This window comes from Gopherus evgoodei, chromosome 15 (assembly GCF_007399415.2).
Source record: "Gopherus evgoodei ecotype Sinaloan lineage chromosome 15, rGopEvg1_v1.p, whole genome shotgun sequence".
Classification (NCBI taxonomy): Eukaryota; Metazoa; Chordata; order Testudines; family Testudinidae; genus Gopherus; species Gopherus evgoodei.
In genome coordinates, this window is record NC_044336.1 from 19,184,994 (window position 1) to 19,211,770 (window position 26,777).

The window sequence follows — 26,777 nt, forward strand, 5'->3', positions numbered from 1 at the left end:
GCAGGATACAAGTAATTCCCATTGAAACAAATATCCCTCAGACTATAGGCCCTGGATCAAAAGGATGCTGGCTTCATCCCCAATTTCCTGTGTCCATACTTCACATTTCCAACAAGAGAGCTTTCTGTTTCACTTGGCCCTTATTTATCTGAGACAGTTGATCCATCTCCTGGTCTTAGCGAGTTCCCCATCTAGACAGCAGCACTTCTCCTCACAGTAATAACTGTGGTAGCTCAGGCGACTATCTTGCCACTGATATTTAGACACCTGCTAAAGCCTGGTAGTGGCTACTGCTTGTGACCATTTCTTATCTGAAATGCATTCCATATAGTCAATTCATAGTCAGCAATAATTACGACTAAAAAGCTGTTTCTCTTTCCCAAGCTCTAAAGGGTTATTTGCATGGGGGCTTGAAATGCAGTGAAAGGACAACAACTTAAAAAGTCTTTCAATCTTCAGTTGCCAACTTGCTTCATCCTGCTCACTTTGAACTCAACAGGGGTTGCCACTGACACCAGATGGAACAGGATAAAGGGCCCTATGCTGCTCTATAAATTGTATGCTCATATAACAAAAGCTGCCATGTTAATTGGCCACGTGGTTGGCAGTTTTAGTAAAAGAACCAAGGACTGAATAATCATGGAGATTGAACCCTTCTCTGATATAAACTAGGGACCCTTGCACTTCCAAGGTCAGTGCTGAAAATATATCATTGTTCCCCACCACTAATTTCATTTGCAAAGTATATATGACATGGAGCACACCTCGTTTAACACAAGGGCTGTGCGTGCACTCCCATGCCCTACATTATCCACTTTACAAGACTAATATTTTCTTCATCCTTAGGAAAAGATGGGAGTTGGGTGTTCCAGAAAGAGGTGGGATGTTGCTAGAAAAGGACCCTTGAAATTAACAGGTGAACTAAAGTTCAAGCAATAAGACTTCAGTGTGACTGAGGAAATGAACTGAAGGGCCCAAGCGAAAGAAAAAGGAAAGCTAAAGTCATTTAGAAAACAAATCTTAATCTAAAGCACATCAGATAACCTGCAGTGAACGATTTCCAAACTACACAAATGCAGGCTGAGATAAGCAATGATCCATAGTGCTAAGAAACCTGACCCCGCACTCAGGTTCAACTCTTAACACCTTCAATAGCTGTTTTGCCCAAGACAGGACTTAATGTTTGTTCCTGATAAATGATAAATATGATCCACCTTGAGTATTAGGCTCAGGCTATTAAGCTACCCCTTACTGTAGGCAGCACCAACTTTCATTACGACTCGCCTCCTTTGCGGAGTTAGGGAGCTGTTTGTACGAGAAACGCATAAGCAGTAAATTTTGACAACTATTCAAGAAGACTCCATAGAACTCTATGGAGATGGGGACTAAAATAAATTTAAGTCCTTGTGTGAGGCAGAATGTGGAGGGTAAAAGGAAAATGTTGGATGTATCAAAGGCTTAAATAGAAGGACAGTGGACACTGAAAAAATACCAGACAAAACTTTCAATATCCAAGATGGTGGAAATGCTCTTTTGTGACGTTATTTATAGACAATATTAAGTCACAAAGAGTGGGACTTTGAGAGGAACCTAAGGTAGTTAGGCACCTGAATCCCATTGAAATTCAGTGGGCACTATCTTAAAATGCTTTGAGAGTCTCAGTTCAAATCCATCTTGAAATGGATATTGGGATTAGATTTTGGGTGCAGCTGGTTTCCATATCAACCATGTATTTCTTTACATCTTTCCCCTCCACTTCCTTCCCTCTCTCTTCATGGAAACATTTATAACTTTTCACTCCAAATGCAAAGGCCACATTTTAAGAAGGGGCCTTAATCTAGCCTCTAATTTGCAGTTTTAATTAGATGTGGCCACAGATAGTAGCATTGAAGCAGTTCACTACCCGATCGCTCCCAGGAAATCTCTACCAGTTTTCACACAGAAATGTGTGTGAGAGAATCAGTCCAAGTTTAGCCTTGACAGACATAACTCATTTGAGAACAGGCCCAACACGTCAATGATAGTGTTTCTAGGTTCAAGAGAAGCAATGTTAACATTTGTGAAGAGATGATATGAAGATGATTATACAGTCTAATAGCAGATGGCTATAAGGCTACTGTACATTCTGTAAACACCTGCTGCCTATTTTTTAACCTAAGTTTTTCTCACGTAGACTCATGGACAGCAGAGAAAAAGATGAGACCCCAAACCCTACTCTCAAACACACACACAGGTCCCACTGGGTTTCTGCCAAAGTTGGAAGGACAGCTCTCAGATCAGAATTAAGTTAATTAAAGAAGCTATACCCAAGATCCTCAGAGTAATATTCCAAAATTCCCAGCCACTCTTCATAGGGTTAACACATCCAATCTTTTTACATCAGTACAAAGCGTAAATTACTTAAAAACATTAGGAGACCACAGTTTGCAATTAATTTACAAGCAGGATGCTGTAAATATTAGGATGTAAGAACTGGAGTGATGAGGGATTTTTTAAAGTTACATTTTGTCTGTATAGGAACCAGAATTGTGCCAGATCAGAGTAAAATTCATTCCAACGGTGGACAACAGCTGATGCTCAAGTGAAAGGTGAAATACTATAATTGCTTATTCACCTCTGCAAATATGAGCATAGCCCATCAAACCTGAAATTTGATTAGCCTTATCTTAATCCAGCCACAGTGCATGACACAATCTTATGTGGTGCTGAGTTCTACATACAGACATCATGCTAACCAAAGTACTATTACCATGTATTTAGATGCATATTGTCTTTATTAAGCTTGACTTAACACTAGGACAACTTTCAAACACATCTGTTGATGAGGGAGAGGGACAGATGTGGTGAACTTTTGCTCTGATTAGCTGTGATTATTTCTGAGGTAATTTTATTTGCAACCCCTCCCCCCCAAACTAAACCAGGCAACACAAAAACACCCATTTTGCTATATTAGTGAAACAGCTGACTTCTGAAAGGAGCACACATTTAAGGGCACTAAATTTTTTTTTTTTTTTTTTTTTTACAAAAGCTAAAAACTTACTTAATATGAAGGTTTTGATTTCTTGTGCAAAAATATTCAGTGAAAACCCTGGCCCTGAATTAGTAACATTTCCCTGAAAGTTTGATAACACTAGCCCAGGGGTAGGCAACCTATGGCACGCGTGCTGAAGGCGGCATGCGAGCTGATTTTCAGTGGCACTCACACTGCCCAGGTCCTGGCCACTGGTCCGGGATGCTCTGCATTTTAATTGAATTTTAAGTGAAGTTTCTTAACATTTAAAAACCTTATTTACTTTACATACAATAGTTTAGTTATATATTATAGACTTATAGAAAGAGACCTTCTAAAAATGTTAAATGGGCACGCGGAACCTTAAATTAAAGTGAATAAATGAAAACTCGGCACATCACTTCTGAAAGGTTGCTGACCCCTGCACTAGCCCTTAGTCACTGCAAGGGAATCCAAAACTGAAACTGACCCAATTAATGTTGACTAGGTTATTTTCATTTCTCAAGCTGAGTGAAATGCCAAAAAACCAGAAAGGATCATAGTGAAAAATGTTGTTTTAATACATATACATTCTAGTAACATGTAAAGAATTTAGGTTTTGTAAGTTTGTGATTTTTAGCAAAATACCTTTTAAACTCCGAGAGCAAGAAATTTCAGTGATTTAAGCTTGCACTGTATACTTACTGTGCCCATGTATTATACGATACATTCTAAGATCATCACACTATTTAAAAGCAGGAAGCAGCGCATGATTGTTGGAAGCAGCCCCATACTAAATTGCTTGCTTTTGTGGGTTTGAGTCTAGTGTTATTTTAACATCATGATGAATAAGCACAAACTTTTTTCCAGCCAAGCTTCCTGTGATTGGGTTTGAACTTCCTGTCTGACATGAGGCTGGGCTGTCAGTTGACATTGGTAACACTGCTCACATCAGGGAAGCTGCAAGAAGGTCAGCATCTGTTATAACACTCTGGTAGAGCAAGAGCGTTATACCCTGCTACCCAAACCTGTGCATCATTGTTCTTCAAATTGACCAGGATGCATAAGCAAGCAAGAACTCTCTTTCGGGAACTAAAGCCTCAGTAATTTGGTGGACTAGGGTCAATGACTTTTTGATTTTATATATATAAAAAAGAAAACTTAAGGGAGAGATTTGCAAATCACTCCTGCACAAATTAAGAACACAAATCCTATTAACTTGTGCTCCTAATTCATTGGAGGCACATGTGAAAATATTCCCATAAGTGCATACAGCTCTAGGGTAAAGACAATGGCAAATCTTTCACAGCTTCACTGGATTTTACCCCCTAAACTTTTGTAAGAGGACTCTAGTTTCCTCTGGTTTATCCTTAGTCATAGTAACAAGCATCCTTATTTCACAAAAGAAACATGCAATACTCTCTTGTATTCAACATAAGCTGATGATAGAGATACATCACTCAGAGAGAAAGCTAGTTTTATGCCAATTATCTTAGCAAATAGCATTCAGGTCACTAATGGGAATATGAACTTTGTGCCTGCCTACTAGAGAATAGTATCTCAATAGAAACTCAGAGTCCTGTGGCACCTTATAGGCTAACAGATGTATTGGAGCATGAGCTTTTGTGGGTGAATACCCACTTCGTTGGATATATGTATGTATTCACCCATGAAAGCTCCTGCTCCAATACGTCTGTTAGTCTATGAGGTGCCACTGGACTCTTTGCTGCTTTTACAGATCCAGATTAACATGGGTACTCCTCTGATAATAGAAACTCAGAAACCACTACTTCCCAGTCAAAGCCCTTCCCTTGAGGCTAGGCTCACAAGACCCAATGTTTGCTAATCCAGTCTTCTGATGTGTCCTAAACTGCAATGGAGTTGCCTGCTCAGCACCTTGCAGCTCTGGGGCCTATATGACCACTTAACTTCCCTCCTAACCAAAAGGAGTGGTTGATTCCAGCCGTGGGAAAGAGAAATACATTGGGGAGCAGTTTTGGGGGTGGGCGGGGGGAGAAATGAGGGTGGTACCATAGGCCTGAATGTATTTCAAGTAATTACATGGCATGAATTACAAGTGATTTGTAATTTATGCAGTGTATAAAGTTTATTTACTAGCACATTAAACAAATATGAATGAGTTACAAACTCATAAGATTTTACTTCATGAGGACAGAGGCTCTTAATAGATCTAAAGCTGGAACAGCTGCAGGTTAAGTGACCTGCTCAACCCTAAATGAGACTGAAATAGGATTTAATAAAAAGGCTCCTATACCAAGTAGGTAAGTGTTCATCCTAGGCATTCTTCTGATAACAGGCAATTCTAACTATTTTTAGCTTTAATCTTACTACATCTCCCACTATTCAAAGCAATTATCTAGCATAAACTAGCATCCTGTATTTTTAAAAATAGCAAAGCCTTGAGAAAAGGACGTAGTCACACACATGACGTCAACATGATGGCCACAATCACTGGATTCCTCTGGAGGCTAAAATGACCCAGACCTAAAGTGAGAATCCTGAAGGGATCTCATAGAAAAATGTTCCATACAGAGGTAAAAGTACAACTCCTGTACGCTACAGTGCCTGAAAGAATATTAAATATTAAATTTTAAACCAAAATTGTGCAAATATCCTCAGCAATTTCACTTAATGCTGTCACTGATTACTATGGTCAAACAACTTCTAAAACAAATGTGTATTATAATTCAAGTACTGCTTTCAGCATTCAAATTATTGGCTACAAGCAGCAATCTAGTTAAGGAACCAAAATTCTGAATAAAGAGGACAGTCCAAAGTGGATCCATGTGGCAGGATTATCCATCTGTTGTGTCTTGTCTTACACTGTAAGCTCCTTGGGGCAGCGACTGTCTTCGTCTGTACATTTTGGACTAATGTTTTAGGGTATGTCTGGCATACCCACGCTGGTTTTGGCGCTTCATTTGGGTACCAAAAAAACCCCAACACACCATGAAGTTTCCAGATTCACAAAATATTTATTTTTGTTTAATACTCTAGTACATTCAAATTCATGTAGACTAGAATACAGTAATTCAAAATATTTTTGGCGAGTTCAAATTTTTAAAAAACATTTTCATCATTAAACACTCCAAACAACTGGCCATGAAAACTAACTAAAGATAATGGAACAAATCCAAGCAAAAATTTCATTTTTGACCAAAAAAAGCAAACATTTACATCAATTTTAGTGGTTTTAACAGTGCTCCATTTGAACAGAATAGATGAACCCACGGAAGTGAAAAACATTAAAACAGACAAGTTAAAAAACTGCAGGCATCCACATGTTTAAGACTGTTATACAAAGGATTGTCTGCCCAGATGTTCCATTTTACGCTTTTTAGAGATTTAACTAGTGGTACACTACTAGTGTAGTGGTGCTGTTTTCCAGTCACCAGCTAACACTGTATGGCAACTCATTTCCACGCCTTGATTTTTTATTTTTTTATTTTTTAAAATAAAGTGTCCCTTCCTGGAAATTGTATAGAAATGTACAGATTCTATAATAATATAATATATTTCATCTGGCAAGTTCAGATGAAATATTAAATAGTACCTTGAAAAACATCCCTATTGTACTAATCTATTGTTTGAAGACAGGCAATATCCAGAACAAAATCTGAAAAAGGCAACATGTTTGGTTTTTTTAGTTTTTAAAAACACTGACATGAAAAACTGAGTAAATTAGAAAAAAGGATGAAGTTCATCTTAATGTAAGACATTGATAATGTAGTGGGACAGATACAATAACTGGACACACAGCATTGCAGGGAGGCATCTAGATATTTAATGCACATGTTCTACAATCATGCCTTGCTACATTTTGTTTTTTGTACAGAAAATGCTAAGCCCAGTTTTGCTCGTCTAAGGTCCCAAATTGATGAGAGATTCTATCAAGTTCTTCAGGCTCTCTTCACTAGAAGGCCATGTGTGTGAAGAACCAGTAACCATAAAATACTCTACGTTATCAGCAATCGCAATATACCAGTTTTGGCTGGGATTCTGAAGGAACCTAAGGGAGACATACAACGCCCCCTCAAAGCCAGGGGTTGCTGGTATATCCACTGAGATCCTTTCGATATCCAAGCCTTATGTTTCAGCACCAATATGTATTAACTCTTCTGGACAGTTACTGATGCTTCCTCATTCTCATTTGGATACTGGAATATTTAATAGCTGGCCACCTGCATTGCTACTGCCAAGTTTTGAAAAGGCTGCTCTCATCAATTCAACTGTCTCTATAGATGGCATGTGAGGAGGTGTCTTAAAATGTTTGACTGGTATTAACTACTTGTCGGAAACACTTTGTTTCTTTCACTGAAAAGCCATACTATGGGCTTGTCTACATGGTGTGGTAATGTGGACTACAGGGGTATGCTGCACATTAATTGGTTGATACAGATCATGCTGGTGTGCACTAAAGGCTCCCTAGTGCACTTTAACATAATACTGTTCCAACTAGCACTATGTTAAAGTGCATTAGGGAGCCTTTCATGTGCAGCATCTGGGCCCATATGGACAATTAACATGTAGCATGTTAGTGCACTTTACAAATCACACCCTGTAATCTGCATTATTCCAGCATGTAGACAAGCCCTAACTAACTAAATGTATTATAGTGAGCAGCATGTTTTCACACTCAAGCTTGGCAGAACCATGTTTTGAAATTCATAATTTAAGAACTTTAGTTACGACGACACTTGTAATAAAACTTTTGGAAGAGGTATAATGTTTGCTTGTCGGAACAGTATGTGGAATGTAAGTTTCTTGTTAAGAGTTTGCAATATGAATAACTGCATAGATGACAGTTGTGTTTTCATTTCAATAAATGTACTTTTAAAATTTACAAAAAAACAAACAATTTAAAATTTCTATAAAAGCCATATTATGCCAAGATGACGTACGGTAAAACTAGATCTACCCCTCCATGATTAATGTTTATTAAATGGCCAGTGGGGAAAAAAAAAAAAAAAAAAAAAAAAAACCAGTAGAAACCAAATTTTAAAACAAAAGAAGTTACATCTTTTCTATTGCACTGACTTTCACAATTTGAATCACTAATTTACAAAAATGCATATAGTAAAAACTGTAAAATTAATCTAGAATACAAAAATTCTAGTTAGTAAACATCAGGAACCCAGTTCTACTAGCGTGGAATGGACTATCAGTACTGTACTTTAGTGTCTTGATTATTTACAGTACTTGCTGTATGAAGGGCAGTTCCAGGACACCTTATTTAACATCCGTTCACAGTAAATGCATTCAGAGAACTATGTCAGTGCAGTTTTTCCTGCGCAATTTCTCAATTCCCCAGAATTCCTTACGTCAAATAATACTGTTATGGAGGCCTAGTGCAGGTTTTTTAAAAAAAAAATCATAAGTGACGGATAATGTCTGCAGGGCTTCTGTAAAGGTACTTCCAAATGGCATAGTAATGAACCGCAGCTGCAATAGCTACAAACATGTGCCAGATGGCATGGGCAAATGGAATGATTCCATCGCTCTTGAAGAACACCACTCCCATGCAATAAATTAAGCCTCCCCAGGCAACTTCTTGAAGTCCATCGGTGTTGTTCTGTTAATTAAGAAGGAGAGAGAAAAAAAAAAAAGTTAGCCTTCAGAAATTAAAACTGGAATGGAGAGTTAGTAAGTCTCCAGGCCTTGTTATTGGGGCGGGGAGAGGGGATGGGACGGATGACTTATTTAATGACATTTAAGAGGCCACATAATATTATTCTGAGACATCACTTTGGAGTACATAGTATATCGATCCTAATGGTGGGTGAGTTTCTAAACCTTTTCATGTGACAGCTAATATGAACAGAACGAACAGGGCAGCCAATCCTAAATGCTTACAGTTCAGCTTTGAGTCTCAGACTCAGCTTGTTTGAACACTGGGCTGGTTTTGTGATCATTATAAGGTGTTACGCCATGTGTAAAGTTAGAGTGTCACTGTTTCTGCTGTTATTATTTTGTTTCAGATTCATCACTTCACCATTCTAGCAGTTTGAGCAACAAGCTGTAATGTACTTAAATATTTACAATATAACGGCTATTCTTCATTGTGTGTGCGCGCTGATGCGTTTCACAGGTTATCATCATCAAAGCAATATCAGGTGACATGATCAGAGTTGAGCAGGTCTGACATTCTACCCAGCTGAGAGTGGAGTACACACATGGGAGACCACAAACACATAAAAATGAATGTAAAAGGGGGAAAAAAAAAAGAATACATGATTGTATGCAGCTTATCTCCAGGAGTTAACAACATTCAGCTCTAGAACTACAAGTGACGTTTGAGTTATCACCCCGTACGTACAAAATCTGACTCTACCAGAAAATATATCTACAACTGCTCATGCTTTGGCTGTTGTGTCTATTGCTACTGTCAAGACATCTGAGCTGAGAATGGGTAATTTTGATCATTTTCAAGCTATACTGAACAGATTAAGAGGATGTAATGATTTAAAACAAAACAACAAAAACAAAAAAACAGAACACACATTTCCCAGTGGTATTGTATAATGGTCACTAAATAATAAATTCTTGTAGAGAAAAAGTTAATTATTTCACTAGAGGTGGTTCTGAGTAGTTACACCTGTGATTAAACACATTATATCCATTCATCTGGAGATGCCTCTAATGGGAAGAGTCAGACTATACTCCAACCTTCTTCTTAAGGCAGAGGTGTGCAAACTATGGCCCATGGGGCACACCCGGCCAGCGGGACCCTCCTGCCTGGCCCCTGAGCTCCTGGCCCGGGAGGCTACCCCTAGCCCCTCTGCTGCAGCCTCAGCTCACTGCGCCGCCAGCGCAATGCTCTGGGCAGCACAGCTGCCAAGACACGGTCTGATCTGGTCCTCTGGATGGCGCTCCAGGCAGCATAGTAAGAGGGCAGGGGAGTTCGGGGTGGTGGTCAAGGGCGGTCAGAGGGCAAGGGTGATGGAAATCCAGGATCAGTCAGGAGGGGTTGGATGGGGTAGGAGTCCTTGGGGGCTGTCAAGGGGCAAGAGTGTGTGTGGGGGGAGGGGGAGGGGGAGCGGTGCTCCACAGCCTCCCCTAACCGGCCCTCCATTCAAATTCTGGAAACCAGATGTGGCCCTCAGACCAAAAAAAAACAAAAAATAAAGTTTGCCCGCCCCTGTTCTAAGGCAAGTCATTTTTAGAAGACGGAAGGAGTAACCTATTTCTAGATTTGGGGCCAGAACCGGGGGTGGGGGGTGGGTGGGGGGGGAGCCAAGAACCACCCCCAAAAAACTGGCAAGACAGCTAGTGAATAAGCCAAACAGGACTACAGGGAGTCTTATGCCACACTTCTAAATTGAAAGCTTCCTTCTGAATTTACAAGGGAAAGGAAGCAAACATTAAATGGAGTTATCAATATTACAATTCAAAAACACATTGCTTTGAAATACATGATGTTTGGATGTATGGAACTGAAATGCACTATTTGATTCTTTCTGGCTCTAGTGAAATAGAAGTACTATCCCTACATGATTCATTTAAGCTTTTATTTTTTTAAAAGTCAGTCTACATAAAGGATGGAATTTCATTGGCTTATAGCTTAAGGACCATTCGACCCAAACAGATGGCTAAATACTTTCAGTGCTTCTACAACTAGCATTTATAACAGTGTCTTGAACTGAAATTAACAGCTATACAGACAAAAACGGAACTTCACTGGAGCTTCCTTTTAAACTACTTATAAAAGGAAAAGGTATTTATTACATTAACAGCATATTCCTTACCATGGATATCACTACCAGAGCAGGAGAAAATCCCATTGCTAAATAGAAAAGGAGTTCAACAATCTTATACCTAAAGGAATAATTTAAGGAAAGGTACAAGATGAATTTTAAATGCACATTCAAATATTTCCTTAAAAGACAAAAACAGCTAATGTATGACTTTTTAAACTAACAGATGACCATCAGCCACCTAAAGACTGTCTAGATACATCACACAGAAGTTTCATTTACATAACAGAAGGCTGCTAGAAACATTGCCTACACACTTTCTATATATGGCTAAATATGTCAATTTTTCCTCCATACTTTTGAGATGTACCTGTAACTACCACTTTGAGTCTCCCACCAAGTGGGTCAATGCATATTGTTTCAACTCTTTTCTTAATAGGTGGAGAAAGACTTATGAAGATTAGTCGCTTGCTCCTTGGGAATGGGGTATGTGATGAGAGGCAGTCACAGAGGCTGAAGAAAGACTGAGCTCTCCAAACAGCTCAACAGGGGCATTGTAGAAATTTCCTGGGTTAGTAACCTCTCCATGTACAACTTACATTATATTGCACTGTAATTCTACAAGGAATGTTGCATCAATTAATTAGCATAGTATAATATGGAAGCAATGAAGGCATCTTGATTGTCTAGACATTTCCCTCAACTCCCATCAAGAGATTTGACCGTACAAATCAACTACTGAATGAAGTCAATAGAGATACTCCTCCTCTCCTTGCCTACTTTCCCACCAGCAAGATTTATGTATTTATTGGGCTGTGTCTTAGTTTTCCACAGAAGATAAGAGCATTTATAAATTTGTTCTAAATGTGAGATATACAAGTTACTGTAAATTTGTATGTGATAAAGTGGGTGCAAACAGCTGTTCACAAGATACAAGCTTGCATCCTTCTATTTATGTATTTCTGCTATTTTGAAGTTCTTAAGTCAATATGCAAGACAAGCTGACATTTTATTATAGCAGTATTTAAAAAGCAGCAAGGTCAAATGCAGTTTACAGTTTAATGCAGATTAGAATTCTTACCTTTCATGGTAGAGAAATACATAAATGGTTCCTCCAGCTGCCATTAGCCAGATAAACCAACGCATATGAGATGCCAGAGGTCCAAGCTCACGAAGATTTAACCTGAAAATGTGAAGATTACAATAGACAACAGAAGTGATGAATGAATGGAACTTACTGACATAAAAATCTTTGTATTTATTTAAAAACAATATGGGCTACCCTTTGTTTAGAAAACAGGAAGGGGAAATCTTGGGATTTCTTGGAGAGGTAAGAAAACTTATTTGCGAACCTAAACTAAGTTGTGTCTAGGTGTGCTGGGACAGATGTGAGGAAGAGAGCGCTTTTTTCTATTTCCAAATCCCTTTCTACCATCCCTTTTCAGGGATAACGTTCCGAGTATTTTCAATAACAAGTCTAAATTGAAGTAGAGTATTTGGCTTACGACAGTAGAATAGAGAAAAAGACAACTGCAATACTTGAATAATTTAGCAATTGCTCATTCGAAAGGAGTATCACTGTCAGCTAGCTCCCTTTCTTCTTCAGTCCAAATTTTAAACCTCAAGAAAAAGAAAAAAGGAGGAGGTGCCCTGTTACATTCCTTACATAACCTGATGTCCCACTGAAGTCCGTTTGAATTTTGGATAAGCAGGAATGTAGGTTAAGGCCCATACTTTCTAGTCATGTAGCTCAGAATTCAAAGAGTGACAAAAACAGTTTGTTGTTGTTATAATACAAAAGAGGGAGGAGGCAGCCAAGTTAAATCCCTTGGGATTCGGCCATATTCCATTTCCCAGTTCAATAATGTTGTCAACTACTTCCCAACGCCTTTACAAAAGTTATCTGGAAATCATATTGATAGTACAGCGTAGGAAGTTTTAATCCCTTGAAAATATACATTTGATATCTTACCATGGTGCATATGATGCTGCAATAAAGACATAGATCACCATTCTGTCACACATGTGAAAACAATGCTCCATTGTCCTAACAAAGAAAAAGCAAGCTGCTAAAATACAAGTTTTGGAAAAACGTCACAATTCCTCTCTGTCAAGAAAAAGCATTAGATCTTTTAATGTTCAGCATGAAAGTTCTCAAATTTTAAATGCTTTCTATGTACAATAGTAAAGCTTCTTGGTCTTTGTGACACTAGAGTAGGGACCAAGTGCTCAGGTCTGGCTCTGTGCTCCCTCATTTCAGGGCTGGCTATGCCTTCAGCCTGCAGCAGCCTCCAGGATGATCTATGTTGAGCCAGTTGGCTCAAGCAACCCAGAGCACAGCAGTGCTCCTGTCATGTCTTTTCCTCAGCCATGACCCCACGCTAGGGCAAGATAGCATGGAGCTGCTACACATGCTCTGCGCTACCCAATGACAGGCACTACGCAGAGGGAATCCTTAAAGAGGCTGTTTAAGGCAACTTAGTGATCCCAGAGGAATCATAGCAGGAGCAAGAATCTGGCCCCAGTTCTGCTATTAGAGACTAACTTTGAAACAGAACCTTTGCCTGGTCAACTGTGTATTAGATTGTAAGAAACTTAGCAGGTTCTGTGTCAAGCTCAATGTATGGTAGAATGTGAAACATCCAGCCAGCAATCACATTTCTATACGGAGATAAAAATCCACCTCACTTTTAATCTAGCAATTTTCTTCTACAGAATAATGTTGAGTTGCTTGTGACATACATTAACTGCAACAGTTCATGCCAGCATAAATTGTGTGGTTTTGTTGTGTTGCTCTGTCCTGTACATATATAGTTAAAGTGATTCAGAGTCTTGTGATGGAAGGCAGTATATGCTATTATTTTAATAAAGACGTAATTAGGAACATGTTAGTGATTCATTATGTTCCGCCTATAGAAAGTGATCAGAAATAATGGTAGGTGTAAGATTAGCAGAAGACCAATTTATTTTTGGTTCAATGTCTTATTAAATATTGAGCTTAGACTTCATAGAAGTCAACTCGTATTTGAATTTGCCGTGCAGGAACATAGAAATGTGACACAAAGCTACATTTTGTTCAGTATTCTAATGTTCTTTAAAAAAATGCATCTAGTTTTCTCTGGCATAATTCTTCCCAACAGGGTATAAGGTTACTTTAGTGATCCAACCTTGCAAGCCAATCATCTGCACTGACAGAATGAAGGTTTCCTGGAGAATCTCTTACACAGCACAGAAGGCACCCATCACAATGCTCTGCAAAAGCAGAAAAAAAAAAAAAAAAGTGTTCCTTGGTCTGCTTAGTCAGGGTAATTGAATCTGACCATTTCAGAAGCAGCATGAAAAACATTATGGTCAGTGAGTGTTCTGTGGATACCTTAAGTGACTCTTTTTCCAGGAAACAATGTGAAACACCGTGGAAACAATGAAGAGTGCACAGAGGCCCATGCCATACATCCATGCAGTTATCTTTTCCCATCGATCATCAGAGAGCCGGTGGAGGAGGGCACTACCCACAATGGCTGGAAAAATGAGGAACTAAGGAAACAATAATAAGAACATGGATGTTATTCTCTATCCCCAGCCAATGTGTAGAATCACCCACTCATTCCAGAACTACGGATTTCTCTGGTCACAGTACACAAGCAACAGCAAACAGACTCAATTATAAATAGTGTCATGTCTATTGCAATAAGTGTGCACCTGTCCATCTTCCCACAACCTCTTTTCACTGAAATAAACTAAGACCCGATTAGCTGTTTAGGGAGCTGCCATCAGTCAGTGCAATACAAATGATACAAAACCTAATATCACCAATGTCTAAATATTTCACAGGTTACTCCTAGTAGGTTTATATATCAATTCTACCTCTTCCTCACATTAGTGTTTGTGATTAATCATTAGCCTCTTTAGTCAAAGAATCAGGGAAACAGACACTCAGCACAGCTCTTCACTAAGTAGGCTACTTACAATACAAATATTTTGAATGAGATCTTTGGTCTTCACAACTGCTTTGCCAAACCCAAACTAATTTCAGGTTAAAACCTGATATGGTAGATTTACCTAGCTGGAAGTAATGCAAACTGAGGGTCAACTTCTGCCTTCAGATGCATGCACGATGTCCACTGGAGGCTAAGAGAGAGTCCCACCCTACACATGCATCCATGAGAAAAAAAGTTCTCTTTTTAGTATAACGACCAAGCAAGAGAAGTCTTTAAAGGAAACTAAAGCCTCAATTCAGAAAAGCACTAAAGCAGGTGTTTTAGCCTCACTGAAGTCTAAATTCTGTTGACACGTGCTTTGCTGAACTGAGGATTCAAGTACTGACTATATTGGCATAGTTAAAGTAGTACAACAACATCCCCCTAGTGTGGATGAAGATTTATACGGGTATAAATGCCTTTATACCAGTATAACATATTCCTGAAGGAAATGGGAATAATCTCTACTAGTATAAAGCACCTTTATTTTGGTATAATTGGGTCCACATTAGGGGTTGTACCAGCATAACTATTTCACTAAAATCCCATCCCCGAAGCAAAATGGTTATAGTGATACAAAAAAAAAAAAAAAAGTGAGTAGAGAGGCCTAAATAAGATAGGGAGGAAATTCTCATGTACGTACTGAGCATTTAAGTGGCGTTTTTCTGTACTCTTGATAACAGAACAAGGATCGGTTAAGGCCACTGCAGAGTAACCTTTAGAAAATAATCCTCAATTCACAACCCAAATATAACTTATATCACTTTTAGGCTTGAAGTAGCATTCTGAATACCTGAGTTACCTTTAAGTCTTAGTGGTAAAGATATGCTACATGAAATCCTAAATAATAATAATAATAAAAATTAAGTCAAAAGTGGTTGTGTGAATTTTATATAATTATAGTGAAGAAAATTTAAAATGTGCCACATTGGTTTAGATTTTAATATGTGGCAGTTCAAATATATTTATCACCTGCTATTTTTTTTTGTAGATGTGTCACTATGTCTGACCAAAAAAACCAAACAAACCAGTAACAGTGATGAAAAGTGCTCAGATGAGGTCTGTTTAGGTCATAAGAAACATTTCAACCTGCCCCCTTCAAACTACAGAAAATATACATCTAAATATTTAACATAGCAGTTTTCTGTAACCAAAACAAGTATTCTACTGCTCCTGACTATAGATTTCAGACTTTATTGAAAAAAGTGAAATATTAATTTAACCACTGAAATTATGGATACAGCCCAAAGCTGGAAAACACAGGTCTTTCGTGAGAAACACTGCATCCTGGAATTTGACAATGATTCACCATTTTAAAAGTCTGTAATGCAAGACAGAAATACAAGATGCAAAGTTATTCCTTGATCTACACTGTAGATATACTGTACTTTATCCCAATGCAAAACTCCCTGTAGCATAAATGGAAATTCTGAGCATGGCTACAATAGATACCATTCAAGAAGAGTCTGCAATGTGGATTGAAAAAAACAGTTTGCAACTTGAACACTGGAGTTCATAAACCAATTTAAAAGCACAGAACTGGTGCCTTTTTTAAAGAACAAAACACTCCCCCCCCATCCCCAAGAGATAACTGCACGTACTGATCCTTAAACATACACAGAATGCAACAATTGCCTTTCTGTGATGCCTTTGCCTTCCATTCACAGACCTCAAGACCCTTTTACAAAGATTAGAATATACAAGCTAACTGCATAGCTGTAAAAACATGTTGAGTACTGCACTGTTAGTACCACAGCAAATGGACCAATGCACGAGACATGTTTACCTTTTAATTTGAAGTTCACACTGAATGCAATTTAGTCTTCTCCATCCTCAGATTTAATAGAATACACAAACCCCAAAGAATACTTTAGCCTAAAGTATATTACTCATAAGACACCTTAAGCACTGGTGGTTGCCATTAAAAAGTAATCTCTTACACAATTAAGAAACAGTGCATTTAAGATACCAGATATTTGAGAAGGTGGGGGTCTAACTTTTATAAAGACCACTGTAGTTCAAGTTATAGCAGGGTGAAGCAAGTCAGTTTGTTTTACCATCTCTTCCTTCATGTCTTTAGAGGATGAATACAGATACAAATCAATACAGAGCTGCAAGCTATCAAATATTATTTTATTTCTGCCATTTTCCTGGATTTTATTCTGAGCTCCAAATAAAAAATTCTACTCCTGCTACGGAAGATTTCTCTTTTCTTCCAAGAGATCCATTTGGAATAGTATGCCTTGCCTATATGCCATCAAGTGCATCATGAGAACAGTTAACTAAACGAAAGATGTTTCATTACTTCTAAGGTGTTTGCTTTCAATCTAGCCATTTTATGTCAGACCAGAAGAGAAATTCTGCTGTCTGCCTACCTACTGGCAAACAGAGTTCTCTACTACACTAATTACACTTGACACGATATAGGTTTTAATAAAAAGAGACACATAAAAATGGACTTCTCATCCACCTTTTAAAAAGCAAGATATAGCTTTAGTCTTAGAGCACTGATAAGCAATACAAGTTTTCTACTCAAACTTTTCATAGATACAAAGATTTCCAGGCCAGAAGGGACCATTTATAATACAGGCTATACAACTTTCCCAAAATAATTCCTTGAGCAGATTTTAGAAATTTAAAACTTCAAAAATTGCACGACAAATACAGTATCAGTTCTCAAAAGGGGAAGTCCTGACAGTACCTTTAGGGTTGATATTTACTAACAAACTGAGGGAATGGATCTATTTAGACAGAATCATAAAATGCTGAGTCATCACAATATAATGTAACAGTGCTAAACCGCCAAACAATGTCTTGTTCTTGGTATTCAAATTTGTTGAAATTTACACTTTGTTCATTGTGTAAGCAAAACTATATTAACAGGAGAGACTGTACCAGGGTGCTAATTCCGTGTGCCAAATCCACTACTTTATAAATAGCCAAACTGAAACAAAAGCCAGCATTAAAACAAAGTAAATCAATTTAGAGAGTATTCCATTTTGGAGTTCAAAGTTAGCAATTACTTTGAGCACCTTAGCCAAAGCATACTTGCTAAATTAGAGGAAGTGAGCAGTGAGCTTTGGAGAGGTGGGGGGTGGGGGTGGGGTGGTCAGGGAAGTGACAGGTTTTTTTTAAGAGGAGATGTAGCAGAACTGCAGCCTAGTTCTTCCAATTTTACTAAGCTATTTTAGAATAAAATTGAGAAACTTGTCTGAGCATCATTTGCTTTACTTTCCATTAAGGAAAGGACAGGAAGGAGTTAGGATGCATTAACAGTTTATGTTTATGGGCTGGGATTATCAAATGAGCCTGTTGAATGAGGAGCTGGAATGTTCATTGAAACTGGCTGGGATTTGGTCACCTAACTCTGTTAGACCCTTGGAAAAATCCTAATCATTCAGTTATGAGAAAGTCGCAGTTACTGCAGGTAGGAATATCTGCTGAAGGAACTGAAAGGTGGCAAATACACTGGGGAAAGGCCATAGCACTTCCCTATTACTACACACAACAGCAACTTTAATTAGGGCCCACAGCAAAATGAATGATGCAGAAACAATAGGCCCTAAAGCTGGTTGGAGAAGTTTTGATGGAATCATGTGCTATTGGAACATGCAGAGCTGTTGAAATCTTGGCACTCTGCAAAATCCTGTCATGTCCCTGGAATTTCCTTTTGGAAGAAAACCAGAAGAAAAATGTTTAACAGTGTAAGAACATTCTGTCTGGACATTTTCAGAATTTTTTAAATTTTGAAACCAACCTTTCCATTTGGAAGTTTTAAAAATTTGTACCATCTCATATTAGAATGCAAAATAAGACTGTCACAATCAAAATGAAATGTTTCAGTTTTGCTGAAACAAAAAACATTTCAACTAAACTGAAACAATTTTTTTTAGAAGTTTCTTTCAGCTTCAAAATTTTTCAGTTTGTTTAAATTTGGAATGAAGCCAAATTAAACAAAAACAAAACCCACAAACAAAATCTTGAAATCGTTTGTGAAACATAATTGCATCCTCCACACAATTCTAATAAGTTTCTTGCAGCACAAAATGAAACCCACAGAACTTATATGTAAGGTAACCACTGAAAACTTATATATTGCAACACCAACGTGTTGTTTGCTTTCAAACTATGGCAGAACAGTATAAACTTCCTGTCAATTTTCTCAGTTTACTAGGGTGGTACAGACTACTTTACCTCAACTGGTTCCACATTTCACACTGTTTACGTAGCACCATTTTGGTCTTTGTACAGTAGCTACACCAGTCAGATCGTGTTGGCTTATGCAAAGTTAAGGCAAGTTGTGCGTTAAGTTACTACTCTTTTTGTTGCACAGACCACAGCAACACAATGTAAAGTTATTCTCTTGCATAAGTTTTCCACGGGAGAGGCAAAAGCGTGCAAAACCTCAATGCTTGCTCTCTGTTTATGGAGACAAGTGGAACGACTATGTAAAGCAGATAGCACCACGTGGAACCAGAGTATTCACAGGGAAGCATGCAGCAGTCCCAGCCTCAACACTGAAGATCTTGAGGCATTCAGTTTGATTGCCTGTCCCTGTACATGGCTTTCAGAGATGACTTGTCCACCGGCAGTACAGCATGATCATTGGCCATGCCACATTGTCTACACACCCATACACTGTTTCGCTCTGTACTCCCCAACATTGGCTGGAGAGAAACAAGGCCCTCTCTCCATTAGCTCTTTCAATCTGCACTGTTGAAGATCCTCCAAGGAGCTGACAAGCTCTCCACTGCTCCCTTCTGGGAACACTTGCAGTCCTTTGCTCCCTACTGCATGATTTAGCAGTGGGGAATATAGACCAGGACTCATTTTGAAATACAGAAAGAAGAGAGCCCCTTATATGAAAGCAAGTGGGAAGGGACTTTTAAAATTGTTGCAAAGACAAGTTGTTCACATTTTGCTTGTTTTAGTTCACTATTGTACAGCACATGCTCTCTACACAGGTATAAAACGCCTGCATTTTGGATAATTTCAGACTGATCCCTCCACTCCCATATCAAATGGAGTTTACTTTACAGCAACTTAACTGTAAATGTCTCCCAACTTCACTCATAGGCACTGTTTCTTTCCTGATCCTGCAGCTACAAAAAGAGCAGACCTGAGCGTCACTACATTCATCCGCTAGCTGCCCTTCCTACATCTCACAGTTAGTGCACTCAGAGAGTGGCAGATCCAAATTCAAGTCCCTGCTCCAAATCAAAGAGTGAGTGGATTTGAACCTGGGCCTCCCACATCCTGGATAGTGTAGTAACCACTGGGTTAGAGGATCAAAAGGCATTCCACCACCACTAGGCTGAAGAGCAATCAAGTTCCCTGGTAAATCTAACCTGAACATTTTCCCCCGCAAAAAAGCTACTTGCCAAATTAGGGTCAAATTCACAAATAGTTTTAGTTGACCTGAGACTGCATTTTTGGGTGAATAAACTAGTCACTTAACATTTTTTTGTCCAGGGTAACATGTGGATATTTATATTTAGATACTTAGAGTTTATACTCACCTTAACTGTTAGTGTCTAAAAATGTCTAGACTTCTCTCAAATCTTCTTTCTAAGCTGCTTAATCATAGCAAAGCTGTTCAGTTTTATTTCTATCCTAAAATGTAGCCTATGCCGCAGCCTTGTATTTAAAGGCTCAAAAAGTTTTTAAACTGTTAAATCTTCCTTGTTCTTCCTGTACTGAAAAATAGTCTAAAAGGATTATAGTAATTAGCCTATAGAGATCCATTTTCATGATGCTTTAGTCACCCTTTGATTGGGCAAAGGGGAAAGAGATAAGTCAAAACCTTTAACCTGCAGGACTTTACCAAAATATGACTCCTTGGATCCTTCTGTGCTCCTGGAACATGCGTTTATGATCACTACTTGTATTTACTACCACTTTCTAGCAACAGTATACCATCAGATTGATTTTAGAAGTTGCAAACAAATACATTTAGGAATTCAAAGCTAAAAGAAATGTAGGATTCCAATACCATAAAGGGTTTCACTGAAAGAACTAGTCAAATAATGAATTTACTTACTGCGTGTGTATAACAGTTAGCAGCATGTTCATAGCAAGTGGGTTTGTAGCGGCTGTTTGCTGGAGCTGGGTGGTTCATGAACCTGTTCAGATAATCATGGAATACTCTTAGAAAAAGTTAACACACACTACCACACACAGTAGCATCTAACTTAAATCTGTTAACATGTTAAAAATATAAGCAAAGCAATGTTTTTCTTACAGATATTTTAAGCAAAAAGATATAATATACAATTGAAAGCTGACCTAATGAAGAAATTCATTAAATACTTTTTTCTGTGTCCCAGTGTATAAAGACCAATTCCCTACACATGGAAGACTCTTAATTTAGTAGTAGTTGCATGCAAGATCAGACCTTAGTTTTTCCCATGGCTTGTTCTGTTTTCTTTAACCATACACAGGGTGGCAGCTCTGAGGAATGGCCATGATTCTAGAGAATACATGTTAAAATGGGAGTAATCCTAGGACCAAGATTTCTTTTATCTAAAGTTATAACAATTTTCTCTAGTTCTATCTAGATACTAGAGACTAATCCTTTGGATTATGACAGCTGAGATATTTGTGTTTCTGTTCCTTTAAGGGGCCTCAACAATTGTGAGTGTGCTAGTCTTTTAACCAACTGTTTTAGCTAAAGTCAAGACGACTTTGGGTCTGCCATCCAAGTCTAAGACATTTTTCTTTTTTGACTGTTTCACCACAGTGTCTTCCCCGGCCATATGGACCCACAGTATTCAGAACATTCTGGAGGAAAATTGGGTTTTATTCCAAATTAAGATTAGATTCAGAGAAGAGGGAGCACGGCTGAACTCTCTCAACTTTTCCCATAGAGCATATTACTTTAGTAGTAGCTTCAGAGAAGTGAGAGCCAAAGGAGATATCACAGTTCTCACTGCTCATGAACTATTGTTAATCTAGTTCTGATGAAAAATGTTTCCCCATATTTTTTCCAGTCTAACTTCTACGCAAAATGTAGCACCAGGACACTAAAATAAATCATTCCCAGCTGGTGTTTAATAAATGGTATAAATTGCCATATTTTTAGACAGTCCAGACAACTGAGATGTTCAGCTTGCCCTTCCATGCTGCATTACATGTTTCAGTACCAAGCAATTAAAGTAATATTTTGCTAGATCTAGAATGAGATGCATTATTTTAAAAATTTTTATCTACATTATAAAAATGTACAAATAGCTCTGAATACCACAAACGAGTAGTATTTTTATAGAGCTAGAGCTCTATTATAGGTAGTCTAATAAGACCGATGAACCCATTTCTAAAGACTTTTCCCTTAAGATTATACACCACCTTCTGCCCGCTTAGGACTGCATTCAGATCACAATGGTTTCAAGGTCAAACATACGTCGAGGTAACATTTCAACAAGTTGTGGCAAATATCCTATTGTTTATTTAGGAATTGTGAAGGATTGCATAGAGCAAGAATAGGTGGCCCTTTGGAAGTGGATGGGAGTATAAACCTAAAATAAATAATGCATTTTAATTCTGCTTTAACCAAGAGTCAATCACAAGAGGCTCGTGAATAGAATCAATTGAGAAAATGTAAGAGAATGTTAGAAAAACTTGCCAGCATAAGCTATATTCTTCTGAGAACAGCTGGAAAAACCCTGTGTCACATAAAACTGCAGACACAGGCAACAAGACCAGAACCAATATGCAAATATTCCCTGTATCATTCTAAAACCTTTTTTTTTTTTTAAAGCTACACACAAATTGGGAAAATTAATGTTCAAAAAGAAACGTCATACTAACTTATTCCCCCATCAGTCTACATCCATCTCTTGTTTTAGACTTACACTAAGTTCCTTGGGACAAGGATCCTCTTTTTGTTCAGTGCCTAGCACAGCGGGGTTCTGGTATGGAGCCCCCCTAGGTACTATAGTAATACAAAATAATAGTTAATAATTATTCCAAGTAGATCATTTTGTACCAATAATCAGCAATACCCAACTGGGTTTCTCATAGGCTTTCACTGGTACCCAGCAGGGAACAGAATCATGAATGCACAGTCCCACTCACTCTCCCCACCCCCCACACTTCCCAACAGATGCTTATATGTTCAGAGCTCAAAACTGCTTCATAACACAAGTCCTGTTTATAATGCAAGAACTTTGTTTTTCCTGGTTAGGTTTCTTAAGTCAAGGGTCCTATTTAAATACCATCCATTTACTGTGCTGTGACATCCGACCAGGCCAATCTTAGCAGCTGAAGTTGTGGCATTTGGAAGCTAATTCTTTTGACCAAATATAGAGTCCTATTTGTGAAACAGAATAGTGACATATTTTTATCTACTCATAACTGATAACCAGTGCAAGTTAATATTGAAACTCTGGGTGCTAAACATTTTATTCATGTATCCTAAATTGATAAATAAGGAATCCTGCAAAGACTGATAAATTGAGCAGGATTATCAAAATTAAACTCCCCTTCTAAACTGGTCCACTAACAAATACCATCTCTACATAAAGTTGCATTTTCTGGGTTCCCTGTAGAGGCATGACAAAATGTAATGTTTATTCACACACCAGTGAATACTGAACATTTATGCCTAACCGCAGTGAACTCCACTAAATCCTAAAACAACGAGGAATTTAGCAGACTTACACCTGTTTAGTCTCTAGAACAACCGTAGGATTGCAATCAGAAGTAAACAGATTTCCAGGACATTTGGAAAATGGAATTAATGCCTGGTTGCCTCTCTTTATTTATTCAACAACTGTTAAAGAGTATCTGAAAGTTGTCTAGAGGGAGCCAAACAGTTCACTCAGTTTTGTTTCCAAGTTGGGAAAATAGTTAAAAATAAAAAGCATCTGTTAGGTTATTCTAGTGTTCAGGATTAGATTCCTCCTGCACAGTTAAGTGGATTCAAAACCACAGGAGACGTCTTTCCACTGATTACATCTGGGATGATTTTACAAAATTTCTCAATGGACCACAGTGGTACCTTTGAGGCCTTATTCTATGTAGAAACAAAAAGGGATAATTATATCATCTGGAGAGTAAACTTAAAAGTTTTGCTTATTTCAAGATTCGGAATGTTAACTACTTCGGTTGTTTTGAACTATTCATGATTTACAAGAAAGTTAAAGATGGTTAATGGGATACTTCATTGCAGTACAAGTTTAAATAAAATTAGAATATAATTTAATATCTAAATGAAAAACAAAGAACATCATCTGCACAGGAGATGGGTGAATGCATTGCCAGATCCTCTAAGGACTGGATGAACTTAAATGACTTTAATAGGACTGGATTAGATGCAGACTTTCACTAAAGCCCCCACCATCTCCAAGAGAGTTGGCTGGTATACCATATATCAGTGGAAACTAGACTGGTATTGCTTATATCAGTGGGGAAGACAGCTTATAGCAGCAAAAAGAGTTCTTTTGGCAGTATAGTTTACACTAATTTACCGAATGAAATCAGCTATACCAGCAATGAACTTTTTTGCCGGTATAAACTGCATCTATACTAATGCTTTCTGCTGGTATAAATGTGTTGTAAAGAATCACACCGCTAACCAACATAATTACACTGGCTAAAAGCCCTGTTGTAGAACTGGCCTCCGAGTTTGGAGATCTTCACAAACATGGAGTCTGTTTCTTTAGACAAGATTCTAGAAGCTTGTTTGAAGGTTTCCACTTGGTTAACACGTTGATAGCACAGTCAGGGACGTCTCCAGGCCCCAGCACGCCAAGCGCGTGCTTGGGGCGGCAAGCCACGGGGGGCACTCTGCCAGTCGCCGCGGGGGCAACAGGCAGGTTGCCTTTGGGGCATGCCTGCGGAGGAGCCGCTGGTCCCGTGGCTTCGGCGGACCTCCCGCAGGCTGCCGCCAAATCCGCAGGACCGGGGACCTCCTGCAGGCAAGCCGCTGAAGGCAGCCTGCCTGCCGTGCTTGGGGCAGCAAAATGCTTAGAGCTGCCCCTGAGCACAGCAGAGAATTTCAGTGCTCTTTAGCAAGAATCTTATTGGAAGAGCAGCATTACTGAGCTACTAAATGGAAACTGAGCCCTGCCCTTTTCTACCACAGATGATTGTCTCACAGAATTGTGTTTTTAAGGAGGGGCTCATCCACAGAGTGACAGAGATCCTAGTTTGCCTACAAATGCTTTGTTTAAACAAAATCGAGACAGATAAATGAATTTGGGGATAATATACATGAGTGCTCCCCTTTGGATCTTGGAAAAGTTCTGAAAATGTGCACTTCTACTGTGCCTTTAATGGGAGGATTTCAAAGCACTGTATCACCTATCAGCTTTAGGTGTGACCCCACCATACGTCCTTTGTGAAAAAAATTCATGCTTCACAGACACCACAATAAATTACTAGGTCACACTGACTCCCATTCTAGATTTCCAAGATGACCAACATTTACAAGTTCACTGGATCCTTGCTAGAAAACGCATCTATATAGCATGAATTCGCATATAACATGGTCACGCCCATGGATCCCAAATTTAATTACTTTAACTGTAATTCATTTTAACACGGTCCCTGCTATAATGCAGTCTCAAATCCCACGTTCTAGCAAGGGTCCGGTGTATTTCTTTGCACTTATCAAACATAGTAAAAAAAATATTCCAAGAAACACACAAACCAAATGTTAGTGTAAAGCTAATTTGAAGAAAGTGGTGAAATATTTTTTTCTACAACAGAAGACTAGCACCTTAGGAGCACTAGGCAAGGTACAGCAGCTAGTATAATTTTGTTTATAAAGGAAGAATTGATTGGAAGAATCTAGTTTTTTTTTTAATTCAGTATCTAGATTTAATGTTTTTATATCATACGCAGGTCAGCCACTTCCCTTCATGACAAGAACCTCCAACTCCCAAAGTGCAGTGAAATGTGGACACTTCCTTAATGGGCAACCTTCTGCCTTATATCCACAAGCATCTACAATTGTACCAGGTACAGGTATGCTCCACACTGAAAGACTGCATTTCTGAAACAACTAGTTTGTTGGTCCCTTAAGTGGTCATTCAAGTCAGGTCATGCTCTACAGCAATTTTATTGTGGCACATATGGCTTTTTTTTTGTGCCCTTGGGAAGTGCTCATATTATCCAATCTTGAATTGAGAGTTTGTTGCCATGTTGTAAGTTTCGTTATGTGTTGAGAAAGTTCTGCTATTCATTTTGGTTCAGTGTAGGAAGAAACTGGGCCAAAGAGAGAAAAAGGTTACTTTTAAAGATTACATACTCAAAAATGAACACATGGTTTTGACATCTACTATAAAAAGATCAACTCAGACAACTACTCCTGTATGTGAAAGTTAAAACTCTACTGTAGCACTGAGACAGATAGAAGAATTGATTTCCTGACCCAATATGCCACGTTAAAAGGTGACCTTGAGATGCCTGTTCCTTAAGTCAGTCAGGGCTGGGAACATCACGCACAAGATTGCTTTGCTTCTCCTGTGGGAATGCTGCTGCTTTTTGTTCCCTAAAATCATGAACATTGCAGTGATGATGATACTGGTTTTCCTGCTAACCCAATATTAGAAATAATGTGCCACTTTAAATCTGAATCCCTCTTGCCACTTAAATAAATTAATAAAAAGTAGTTATTTAAAGAGAGAGAATAAATGAAAAGTTGATATGCTGTATTCAGACTAAGTCTTACGTTAAGTGAGGGTCGGGAGATTTGAATCAACAAATTTACACTTAGGAGAAACTTTCCTAGACTATATCTACACCACGCACCTTACAGCGGCACAGCTGTGCCATTACAGCAGTGCTGCTGTAAAGTGCGCAGCGTAACTGCTCTTTGTCTCTCCTGTCAACAAAACAACTTCCCCCCACCCTCCCCAACAAGGGTCGGTAGCTTTATCAGCAGGACTGGAACACATGACTTATGAGGAGAGGTTGAGGGAACTGGGATTGTTTAGTCTGCAGAAGAGAAGAATAAGGGGGGACTGGATTTGATAGCTGCTTTCAACTACCTGAAAGGGGGGTTCTAAAGAGGATGGATCTAGACTGTTCTCAGTGGTACCAGATGACAGAACAAGGAGCAATGGTCTCAAGTTGCAGCGGGGGAGGTCTAGG

General features: G+C 38.6%; 1 protein-coding gene across 4 annotated transcripts in view; it reads right to left on the minus strand.

Moving 5' to 3' along the window:
- Positions 1-5,962: 5,962 nt before the first annotated feature.
- MMD (monocyte to macrophage differentiation associated) overlaps positions 5,963-26,777 on the minus strand; it is a 137,532-nt gene continuing 116,717 nt past the window's right edge. For 3 of the 4 annotated variants that reach the window (XM_030534105.1, XM_030534104.1, XM_030534103.1), the window contains 6 exons: positions 20,722-20,803; positions 14,078-14,238; positions 12,677-12,751; positions 11,786-11,887; positions 10,756-10,825; positions 5,963-8,582 (listed from right to left, as the gene is read on the minus strand). In XM_030534105.1, coding sequence (XP_030389965.1) covers positions 8,382-8,582; positions 10,756-10,825; positions 11,786-11,887; positions 12,677-12,751; positions 14,078-14,238; positions 20,722-20,799 — 687 coding nt within the window. In that variant the 5' untranslated portion in view covers positions 20,800-20,803 and the 3' untranslated portion in view covers positions 5,963-8,381. Of the gene's footprint in view, positions 8,583-10,755; positions 10,826-11,785; positions 11,888-12,676; positions 12,752-14,077; positions 14,239-20,721; positions 20,804-22,531; positions 22,612-26,777 lie in introns of all 4 variants that reach the window. The other variant, XM_030534106.1, reaches the window with a different exon arrangement.